The following is a 12,032-nucleotide window of genomic DNA, read 5'->3' as shown; positions in this document are numbered from 1 at the left end:
CAGCATTCTCCATCTCCTCCAGACTGGAAACTTAAAGGAGGAAGAGGTCGGGGGAACCAATATTCCCTGAGCACTTAACTTCTAGACCTTTAATTAGTCACCTGTATGTGGCAGACTCATTAACCTTGCTGAGAAGAAAAGGCCTACACCAAGCAATATGACCCCTGGGCCAGATGAGGCGCTGGAGCTTGGAAAGAAATTACCTTAAATGAGGTCTTAAATCGGTGAGTTAACAGAACTGAGATCAAAACCCCGCCTTGTCTCCAAACGCCACATTTTTCCAGGAACTGTCAAGGCTTTATTCTATTCAGTTCCCTACACACACACAAAAGTAACCGTTCCACAGACATCTTCCCTTAAGCTTTACAGTAGTGAGTCATCCCAGTTACTATTCAAGATGTGCAAACTGAAAATTGAAAGATGCACATTGCTCAATTTCCCGGGTGCTTATATAGAAAATCTCTTTCTCCTTCCCCATCCTCCTCCTCCTCCTCCTTCCCCTCTCTCTTTCCCTCCTTCCTTCCTTAGTTATTTTATGTGCATTGGTGCTTTGCCTGCATGTCTGTCTGTGTGACGGTGTCAGAAGTCTTGGAACTGGAGTCACAGACAGGCTGGCATGTGGGTGCTGGGAATTGAATATAGGTCCTCTGGAAGAGTAGCCAGTGCTCTGAACTGTTGAGCCATCTACACATACACACTACACACACACACACACACACACACACACACACACACACACACACACTTTTTTTTTTTTTTGAGACAAGGCCTCACTGTGTAGCTCTGGCTGGCCTGGAACACACTATGTAGTCCAGGCTGATGTCAAACTCAGAGAGATCCACTGGCAAGAGGAGGAGGAGGAGGAATAGCTGGGCATGGTCGCACATGTGCACACCTTTAACCTAGCACTAGAAGGCAAGGGCAGGCAGGTCTCTGTGTTCAAGGTCAGCCTGGTCTACATAGTGAGTTCCAGGTAAAACTCAGATAGATAGATAGATAGATAGATAGATAGATAGATAGATAGATAGATAGGGACAGACAGACAGACAGACAATTGTTTTGTTTTGTTTTGTTTTGTTTTGTTTTAGACAGGGCTTTTCTGTATAGCCTTGGCTGTCCTGGAACTAGCTCTGTAGACCAGGCTGGCCTTAAAGATAACCTTTTTTTATTTTTTAAGCTACAAATATAGGTTTAGTGGTATAAAGTCTTAGCTCAAACTCAGCATGTCAAAAAAAACAAAAAACCCCACACAATCATTTTTGTTTAATCTAACAGATGTTTCCAACATTTGAGGTGCCTGAGCCAGAGATTTAGCTGTTGGTAGAGCCCTGGCCTAAAGTGCAGGGAGCCCTGGCTTATCCACCCCACCACAGGAAGGAACCAGTGTAGCGGTGCATGTCTGTAACCCAAGGTATCAGATTCACTCAGAAAGGAAAAAGCAACAGAAGCTCAAGGTCATCCTTGGCTACATCAAGAGTTGGAGGCTAGCCTGGGCAACATGAAAGCCTGTCCAAAAAAGGGGGGGTGGGTGGAATAAAAACGGAAGCTGCGAGTATAAAAAACTAAATCCCTATCATGCTTTGCTCAGAATACACAACCTATTCACTCAGTCTAACAGACTTTATACACACGGTCCAAACTTGTCTGCCCCAGCAGTCTTCTTTTGTGTGTTAGTTAATCTATACATCTATTAATGAGGTGGATCGAAAGGTCAAAGGAAGACGGCGTCACAGCTTAAATGTATGGCTGGCCTGGTTTAGACCTCACCGTCTTGGGATATAAGAAAAAGCTCAGGTGGAAGGTTTTCTTAAAGGGGAGGGGCTTGAGACTGGTGAAAGTGGGTACACACTGGCCTGTGCAGCAACTCCAAGAACAGTCTCCAGGCCCCCTTCCAAAGCAAACTCCACAGCGGCTGCTCAGCTCTGCTCTGCTCCATAAAGTTCAGCACGACGGGGCCCGGCCAGATTCTGTGGCCTGGAAAATTACTGCAGTGCACCTTCCAGCCTCCAGTGAACCAGCACGGACGTGGCTATTTGAGAAGACCCTGTGCTGCAAAGCAGGAGACTCAAGCCCCGAACAACTCTGAGGACAAGGAGTGTCTGGCAGTTCCAAGGCCACCGCACTGACACTAAGGACCCCCGTTGGAACAGGAAGAAGCTGGGAGATGTCTTGCCAAGATAATCCCAAGCTCCATCAGAACAGACACTACAGAGTCCTAGTAAAGGAGAGACACAAATAAGGACACACAGTCTCCTCCAGTCAAACACTACACGCCTGCTAGACAACACTCACAAATGACAGAGGGGCCTCAACTCCTTTAAAGATTTTTTTAAAATTATGTGTATATGTCTGTGTGTATGGGCACATGAGTTCAGGTGCCCTGGATCTGGATTTATAGGCACTGTGAGTTGTCAACAAGGGTACTAGGAACCAAACTTAGGACCATCTCTCTAGCTCCAGACTGCCCATTTTATTTTATTTTATTTTATTTTGAGACAGGGTTTCTCTGTGTAGTCCTGGTCTTCCTTTAACTCTATAAACAGGCTGACCTCAAAATCAGAGATCCGTCTGCCTCTACCTCTCAACCTTCAAGTGCTGGGCTTAAAGGTGTGAACACCACCACCCAGTGAATGCTTAATCCCTTTTTGTTGTTGTCGTTTGGTTTGGGTTGTTTGAGACAGAGTTTCTCTGTGTAGCCTTGGCTATTCTAGATTCACTTTGTAGACCAGGCTGGCTTCAAACTCACGGTGATCTACTTGCCTCTGCCTCCTGAGTGCTGGGATTAAAGGCATGAGCCACCATTGGCTAGCTAGGGTTAAGGGTTAGGGGACTGCTCAATTCTTATCTTTGATGATCATATTCAAAGGCATTAGAGATTCTGTGTTTGATGGTACTCAGGACAAGAATTCCTGGGTTTTATTCTTGAGTTAGTCACTGATAAATTAGTGTCTGCTAATAGAAATTATCAGGTGCTTTGATAGCATTGGTTACCAGGGTTTGTTTGTTTGTTTGTTTGTTTGTTTGTTTGAGAAAGGGTTTCTCTGCTTAACAGAGTCTGGACTTGCTTTGTAGATGAGGCTGGCCTCAAACTCACAGAGATCTGCCTGTCTCTGCCAGGGTGAGGTGTGTCACCACTTATTTATTACTTTTTTTGTATTTTGCCTGCTGTTTTGCCTGCATGCACATGTGTGTAACTGGGCTGATCCCCTGGACATGGAATTAGAGACAGCTGTGAGCCTCCATGTGGGTGCCAGAAATTGAACCTGGGTCCCCTGGAAGAGCAGTCAGTGCTCTTAACCACTGACCCATCTCTCCAGCCTCAGTTACAAGAGGTATTTAAGCAAGTAGGTACCTGGTATGTGCCCAGAACTGAGTACTAATTTGAAGGGGCCACAGTAGCCAGGTGATAGAACAAATATCAAGGAACAAAAAGGTGAACAGAGTACAAGAAAAAGAGCCAGTGGTTCCTCAGCAAAGAGCAGTGTGCTGGGCAGCAGGAGCTGGGCAGCAGGCTGGGCTCCCCTCTGGTGCGAAGTTCCTCTCCAACCCATACTGTCTGACTTTGTGTCTCCCTGCCACTCACTCCTCGGATTACAGCTCTGCTCTGGGTTCCCTTGCTGCAGGAAGTTTGTATCATTTCAAGTAGCATGGCTGGGATGATATGGGAGCAACTTGTCTGCCTGACATGGGTGGATTTCTCTCCTTCCCTCCCTCCCTCTCTTCGTGGACTTAAGGCAATCAAAAAATCACAAGGGCCAACTAGACATGTGGGGCAGCAAAAGGCAAGTAGTCTCCTAGGCTTGAGAGCATGTTGGTGTCTAGCACGTTGGTTGGTTAGGTATACACTATGGCCACTATCTCTCTGTGCTAGCTTTGTACCAAGTGTCATCTTCTCTTGGCTCCAAGTTGACCCCAACTCTAGGTCCATTATATATAGCAAAGTACCTAGAAACCACTTTAGTGCAACCTCTATCCTCCAGCAGAACCGTAACCGGATTCAATATGAACAAACGGGTATAACTTGTTTGTTCGGTTGATTGGTTGGCTGGTTTTTGTTTCTGGAGACAGGGTTCCTCTGTGTAGCCCTGGCTGTCCGGGAACTTGCTCTGTAGACCAGGCTGGCCTCGAACTCACAGAGATCCGCCTGCCTCTGCCTCCCGAGTGCTGGGATTAAAGGCGTGCGCCACCACACCCGGCTCCATGCAAGCATCTTAAGGACTCATATGGGGGCACAGCAAGGACCTGTTCTTAAGACCCTGTCCAACACCGCTACCCATCCTTAAAGTATTATTAAACAGATTTACATGGCCCTTGCCTGATTCCTCATAGCAATGCTATCCCACCGGAAAACTTAGACCTGTTTTTCTGCTTTCCACGAACTAGATGCTATAGTCTCTTAGCCAATTCTTATTCACAAAGTCTTGCACAAGAGCTGGGATGAATGGGCCGGAGAGATGGCTCAGAGGTTAAAGAGTACTGACTGTTCTTCCAGAGGTCCAGAGTTCAATTCCCAGCAAGCACGTGTTGGCTCACAACCATTTATGATGTGATCTGATGCCCTCTTCTGGCAGGCAGATGTACATGCAAACAGAACACTGTATACATAATAATAAATAAATAAATCTTAAAAATAAAAAATAAAAAATAAAAAGGCCGGGCGGTGGTGGCGGCACATGCCTTCAATACCAGCACTAGAGAGGCAGAGGCAGGTGGACTGCTGTGAGTTCAAGGCCAGCCTGGTCTACAAAGCAAGTCCAGGACAGCCAAGGCTACACAGAGAAACTCCGTCTTGAAAAACAAAACAAAGCCGGGCGTGGTGGCGCACGCCTTTAATCCCAGCACTCGGGAGGCAGAGGCAGGCGGATCGCTGTGAGTTCGAGGCCAGCCTGGTCTACAAAGGGAGTCCAGGACAGCCAAGGCTAACACAGAGAGACCCTGTCTCGAAAAACCAAAAACAAACAAACAAACAAACAAACAGAAAAAGAGCTGAGAGGAAGCTCGGTGGTCCAACAGTCTTTCACGGTCGAGCTTCATCCTTCATTTACCTACATCCCTCCTGCTCACTACACTCAGTTGTTCCATATTCCCTTTTCCCTGCCACCTGGTCTTTGCTGCCTGAGAGTAGCCTTTCCCCCCCCCCTCTCCATCAGTCTTCTTTTTCCTCCTTTCAGTTTGTTGGCAGTGGTGGTGGTTTTTGCTTTTTGGTTTGTTTGTTCATTTGTTTGTTTGTCCTTTGAGGCAGGGATTCATGTAGCACAGGCTGGCCTTGAACAGGGTTAGTATATAAGGTTGACCTTGAACATCCGAGCCTCCTGTCTCCTCCTCAGAGAGCTGTGACTACAGGTGTGCACCACATCCGGCTGTATATGGTCCTGAGGAATAAACCTAGAGCTTTGTGCACACTGGGCAAGCACACTACAAACTGAGCTACACCCCCAGCCTGAATTCAGCATTTTTTAATTGTGTGTGTGTGTGTGTGTGTGTGTGTGTGTGTGTGTGTGTGGTGTGCATCAACAAGCGTAACTCATGCACGCCATGCCAGAAGAGGGCATTAAGTCACTGTGAGGCCCCATGTTGATGCTAGGAACCAAATCTGGGTCCTCTGCAAGAGCACCAAGGGCTCTTAACCACTAAACCAATCTCTCCAGCCTCAATTCATCAGAATCTTACCGTCTCCCCAAATGTCTCCACTTCTTTAAAATTACTTGAGAGCTGCACCCCATTTTCAGAAATATCACAGCAACATCTACTTTTAACTTTTAAAAAAAATCTAATGTATAGTATTCTGATTGTTTTCACAGAAGCACTTTTATTCTAACCCTAGATAGAAAGCTATAGAAAAAAAAAAAAACTGTATGTGTGCTGGCTAGTGTTATGTCAATTTGACACAGGTTGTAGTCATCGAAGAGGAAGCCTAAACTCAGAAAATGCCTCCATATAATTAAGCTGTATGTGAAATCCTGTCTCACAAAACAAAAACAATTTAGGGTATTGTCAAGCCAGTAGGGCATTTTCTTAAGTAGTGATTGATGGAGAAGGGCCAGGCCCATTGTGGGCGGTGCCAACCCTTGGCTGCTGGTCCTGGGTTCTATAGGAAAGCAGGCTAAGCAAGCCATGGGGAGCAAACCAGTAAGCAGCAGCCCTCCACGGCCTCTGCATCAGCTCCTGCCTCCAGGTTCCTGCCCTGTTTGAGTTCCTGTCAGGACTTCCTTCCATTTGCTTTTGGTCATGGTGTTTCATTGCAGCAATAGTAACCCTAACTAAAACAGCATAATTTGCCTATCATATCTTAAAAAGACAAAAAACAAAAAAAAACAAGCACAGCCAGGTGGTGGTGGCGCACGCCTTTAACTCCAGCACTTAGGAGGAAGAGACAGGTGGAACTCTGTGAATTCAAGGCCAGTCGGTCTACATAGTGAGTTCCAGGCAGCCAGCACTAAAGGGAGAAGCCCTGTCTCAGAAAGCAAATAATTAATTGATTAATTAATAAAATGACCCAGCACAGTGCTTTCCTTTCGTGAATGGCTGCAATTCTTTCAGCCAAGGGGCCCGTTTCTATTTGTTAATGATTTTTGTTGTTTTCCTTTAAAGCTATTTTCATCGTAGTTATATCTTTTTCTGCATATAGAGCCCAAATTGCACACCATCCATATTCTAAACTACCGGGTTATTTCGTGAAGATGGAGCAGGAAGCATGCTCCCCTGTCATTACTTTGCCACCCTCGAGTTTGGGACCGCCGTTCTTTATACACTTTTCCAGCGCTAAACCAATATACCCTCACACAGGGACAAGCAAATGACAGGTTCTGGGCAACAGGGGCCAGCCTCACGGATGACAGGAAGGCGGGTGTGGCCTGAGTTGGCAGAGAATCCTAGAAAGTGGCAGGGTGGCTCATTGGGAAACAGAGCCAAGATGGGGTTCTGGTTGCTGCGGTGAACCCTGGGGGCAGTGCTGGGAGGAGTGTCTTTAGTACTCTGGTGGCTACTGGTATGCAGGGTGAGGAGGAGGGAGCATTGGCAACCCCCTTCCTTCTTCTCCCCTACTTCTTCCCCAGAGGAATAGCTCTGAGCTGAGAGTAAGACACAGCACAAGAGGGAATTTTGATTCAAAACATCTGGGCTTCTTAGTGACAAAAAGGACAATACCAGGTGGTGGTGGCACATGCCTAAAATCCCAGGACTCAAAGGCAGGTAGATCTCTGAGTTCGAAGCCAGCCTATTCTACAGAGTGAGTTCCAGGACAGCCAGAGACACTCAGAGAAACCCTGTCTTGAAAAAAAAAAGGGGGGGGGAGGGAGAAACAAGTACAGCCACCTAAATCTCACCCTAAGGAAGTCAGGCAAGACTAAGACACATTTCACCACAGATGGACTTTAGAGTCCTAGGTATCTAACAAGAGGAAATGGTTATCTTCAGTGCCCAGGCTTAGGCTCTTTTTAGAAATCACAAGGAGAGCAGGGCACAGCACTCAGGAGGCAGAGGCAGGCGGATCACTGTGTGTTCGACGCTAGCCTGGTCAACAAAGCCAAGTCCAGGACAGCCAAGGCTATACAGAGAAACCCTGTCTCAAAAAAAAAAAAAAAAAAAAAAAAAGAAGAAGAAAAGAAAAAAAAAGAAAAGAATTCACAAGGAAGACCAGGCATGATAGCTCACACCTTTAATCTCAGCACTCTGGAGGCAAAAACAGGTGGATCTCTTAGTTTGAAGCCAGCCTGGTCTACAGAATGAGTTTCAGGACAGTCAGGGCTACACAGATAAACACTGTCTTGAAAAAACCAGAGAGAGAGAGAGAGAGAGAGAGAGAGAGAGAGAGAGAGAGATCACAAGAAGGAAGGTCGGCTGCATGGCACATACCCATAACCGGTGCTCAGGAGACTGAGGCAGAAAGATCTTGAAATCAAGCCCAGTCTGCAATATGTATAGCAAGTTGCAGACTAGCCTAGGCTACAGAGTGAGTGGCTGTCTGGAAAAGGAAGAAAGAACCCACAAGGAACACTAAGCCAACTCTGGAATAAGACTCTGGGAACATGTTTTTGGAGAAGGGTCAGTTTGGAAAAAGAAATATATATTTATTTAATACAAATTAAAAGCCCATAAGTCTGGTATGAGGAAGCCAGCAGGATCCAGAGACTGGGAGCCAGACTGCAGCTTTATCACGGCCACCTGGGTCTGCTCTCAGAAGAGAAAACACACCGGAGACAGAGGCAAGGGGAGGAGGAACGAAGGCATCTCACTGACTTCAGGGTGGCCAAGCAACTGCTTTCCTCCCTAATTTATAGAGTATCCCACTAAGCATGCTGGCAAAGGGTGTTCCGAGGAGAAGGCTCCAGGAAAGTTCAGCCACCTGCAACTGGGTGGCCAGGCTGTGACAGCCTCTACAAAGAGAAAACCAAACCCAAGGAGGGAGACCGGGACCAAGGGAAGGAAGGATTCTATGTAGTACTACATGCTTTGTGGCTGTGTGCACGCGTCTTCCCCAGGCGCAGGGCTCTCCCGCCTTGGAAAATGCTTAAGTGGCAGAGACCATGCAGTCTCCGTATCCACCTGAGAGGGACCCTGGAGATCACGGAGGCCAGATTCCTCTTTTCCTCTCCATCTGTAGCCAGAATTATGTCCACTGCCACAAAGAGGGTTGGGCTGCATGCACACACCTCCAAACCGATCCTGCATAGTTACTGCCTAGGGCAGTAATTTCTTCTTCTGGGCCACAAAAGATAAAGCACCGCATCTAACGAAGGGTACAGCTGTTGACAAAAGTATCTACCAGGAAGGTATTCTTTAAACGTCTTAAAACAAGAAATGAAACTCGGGGAGAAAAATAAACTAGAAGCACCCCCTTTAGGCTGGAGAAGGGCACCAGAACCTTCTGGAAACTTCTCCAGTCCCTTCTGGCTCCTAGATGACTTTACACTTTGTTAGGCCTGTCAAAGGCAGATTGAAAATCACAGTGGATAATTATATCCATTGAAGAAGGGAAAAGCCATTTCCCCCTATTTTCCTAAGCAGAAACTTGAGTGCTTTGGTGAAATAAAAATGCAAATACGAATTTACTCATGGCAGGGTCGCCTTAGGCGGGGTCTAGGGAGTTTGTAGAATGCTCGGGTTTTGCTGGGAGGGCTTCAAACAGTGGTGGAAGCAGTCTGACGAGCAGAGAACTACGTACTCAGGACCTGGGATAACTTGTAAACAGTGGCGCACGCAAGGCGGGAAGGCCAGGCGACTCTCTCCGAGGTGCGACTGAAAAAGAACCCCTGAAAGTTCGGCCGGAGGGGAAACTGCGAGCTAACCAGCTAACCACACTAGCAAGTACAAAGTTGGGGGGAAAGGGGAGCACCGACCGCCTGCGGCCGAACGCGCCGCATCCCGGGAGCCCGCGCTCGCAAACCGCGCGTTTCTCCGTACGCGAGGCTGTGAGTCCCGCAGGGTGGAAGGCGCCCCAAATCTCCACCAGCGCCTGGGAAGTCAGAGAGCGTCCCGACCCGACTCTAACCTGGGTGGGCAGGCCAGGATCAGCGACCATCGGCGGGCCCCACCGGCCCAGGTCCCCAGGAAAGCGCGGGGCGGCGCCGACACCTGGAATCCGCTGGGAGAGGCGGGTCCCCGCCCCGGAGCGCCCGCCCACCTCCGCCACCTCCTCGCCCCCCCGGCGCTACTTACTGTGGTTCAGGGGGTTCCTGCCGGCCTGGGCCGACGCCACTAGCTCCAGATACAGAGTCCAGAGTCCCACCGATACCACGGCGAGCAGCAGCAGCAGGCGGAAGCGCCTCCTCAGCAGCTTGATCGGGCGCAGGAGCAGCATCAGCAACGCGGCGCGGGGGCTCCCCATGGCTCTTTGCCTGGCTGGCCGCCCTAGCACGGGCAACCCACTCGCCGCCCGGCTCGACTCTGCGGCTCAGCGCAGCCTACGGGCAGTCTCCCCGGCTCGCTCTCCGGCCGGCCGCCCGCTCATGCTCGGTGCGCTGGGGTTCCTCGGTAGCGCGGGCGCCTCTCAGGTCTCTCTCCGGCCGCGGAGCCCGGCTCCTCCTCCTCCTCAAGTGTCCGCTCCACGCCTCTCCTCGTCGCAGGCCCTCCACCTCCCTCCTTCTCTCCTTTCTTGCTCCAGTACGCTGCCCAAGAGGCTCTCCTAGGTGCCCGCCCGACCCTGCGCTTGCTAGCAGCACTTAGGGCGCTTTCTCTCAGCTCGGAGCATAACCTTACACCCTACCTGTCCCGCCCCCGCCTTGGCCCCGCCCCCAGGCACAGGTGGGCCCCGCCCCCTAGAGGCTGAGGGCAGGCAAGAGGTGGGGCCTGAGAGCTGGTCCCAGGTGCAGCCACCCTCTTAGGGTTATGTGGGAGGGTGTGCCGCGTGTGTGATGAGAATGAAAGAAGATGCGAGTTAACACGCGGACTCTGTGACCCAAGGAAACCCAGTCACCGCCAAGATATTTGAAGGTGCTCCTCCGAAGGGGACGTGGAGTTGGGACTCATTTTTGAACTGGCCACTGTGACTTTGGCCTCAGGGCTTTTTCTCTGTCACAATAACTCTAGTTCCAAAGGACACTTAATTTAGCTTTAACTCTGTCTTCCAAATGAAATTGAATACCGTTTTTTTCCTGGCCACCAACTACACTCTGAAAGGCACCAGGGAGCGCAACTAGGAGTCGTTGGGCCCCACCCCCACCCCCACCCCCATTTTGGGTGTTTGGGTGAAAGAGATGTTGGAGAATTGAAAGAAGAAAAAAAGAAGAGTGGAGGGGCAACTAAGTAGTAGACCATGCACTTGGCATGTAGGAGACCCTGGTTCCATCCTGGAACCATAAAAGAAATGAGGAAGTAAAGAGGGCGTGAGATGGAGTTGTAGAGACGGCGCATCTGTCAAGAGTGCATAATGCTCTTCTACCACACCTGAGTTTGGTTCCCAAAACCCAAATCCCCTGTAACCCCGATGTTCTTTTCTAGCTTCTGCTGCGACCTCCACTAACTAACCTCCACAGACACACACATGTAAAATACAATATGTTAAAAAGAGGGGGGAGGCTGGAGAGATGGCTCAGTGGTTAAGAGCGCCACCTGTTCTTCCAGAGGTCCTGAGTTCAATTCCCAGCAACCACATGGTGGTTCACAACCATCTATAATGTGATCTAATGCCCTCTCCTGACCTGCAGGTATGCAGACAGGAAGAGCACTGTATACATAATAATAAATAAATAAATCTTTAAAAAAAAGAGAGAGAGGGGGGAAGAAAAATGAAAAGAAGAGGCACCTCTTCTTTATGGAGCCCATAGCATAGTTGGATACGCACTACTTTAATATCTGGTGCTTGGTCCAGGGCATGGTGGCACACACCTTTAATCCCAGCACTCAGGGAGGCAGAGACAGGGGGATCACTGTGAGTTCGAGGCCAGCCTGGTCTACAAAGAAGCAAATCCAGTACAGCCAAGGCTACACAGAGAATCCCAGTTTCAAGGGGGAAAAAATCTGGAGCTATCCTCCTCACCCACACCCCCCACAAACACAGGAGAAAAATAAGTCCCTGGGGGTTGAAAGGGTCCACCAGACACTCCACATTCCAATCCCCTGACTTTAGGCAGAGAAAGCAGTACTATCTGATTTAAATGAGATAGTTTAAAAACCCAGAAGGGCAGAGTGACTTGTCAGAGGTCACCCAGCAGGTGGAGGCTCAAATGTTCCACTCTCAGAGGAATGTGGAGAGAGCTGGGCATGGTGACACACAGCTGTGATCCCAGGGATCAGAGGTAAAAGCAAAGAGGACCTGAGATTCAGTCCATCTCAACTACCTAGTTGAATTTGAGGCCAGCCTAGCATAAAAATGCGCCCCCCCCAAAATACAGAGGAAAAAAAACAGAAGGACACAGTGTGTTCCAGGGCATATTAAAATCAAGCACATATCATGCAAATGTTGTACAAGGGCAGAAGTCGGCTGTGCAGTTCCTCACTGTTCTTCAGCGGAAGGAGACTGCAAGGGGTAGTTCTGACTGAAATCCCTAGGAAGCGTCTGTGTGACATCCTAAAGCCACAGGTGTGGAAGCTTT

The 12,032-nt window shown here is 48.9% G+C and overlaps 1 protein-coding gene across 1 annotated transcript in view; it reads right to left on the bottom strand.

The window, feature by feature from the left end:
* B4GALNT3 (beta-1,4-N-acetyl-galactosaminyltransferase 3) overlaps window positions 1–10,206 on the bottom strand; it is a 98,645-nt gene extending 88,439 nt beyond the window's left edge. The window contains exon 1 of the mRNA XM_084766095.1: window positions 9,658–10,206. Coding sequence (XP_084622221.1) covers window positions 9,658–9,826 — 169 coding nt within the window. The 5' untranslated portion in view covers window positions 9,827–10,206. The remainder of the gene's footprint in view (window positions 1–9,657) is intronic.
* Window positions 10,207–12,032: the final 1,826 nt, after the last annotated feature.

This window comes from Acomys minous (genome assembly GCF_964271855.1).
Source record: "Acomys minous genome assembly, chromosome: 17".
In the NCBI taxonomy this organism is placed as follows: domain Eukaryota; kingdom Metazoa; phylum Chordata; class Mammalia; order Rodentia; family Muridae; genus Acomys; species Acomys minous.
This window is presented reverse-complemented; position numbering and strand designations above follow the sequence as displayed.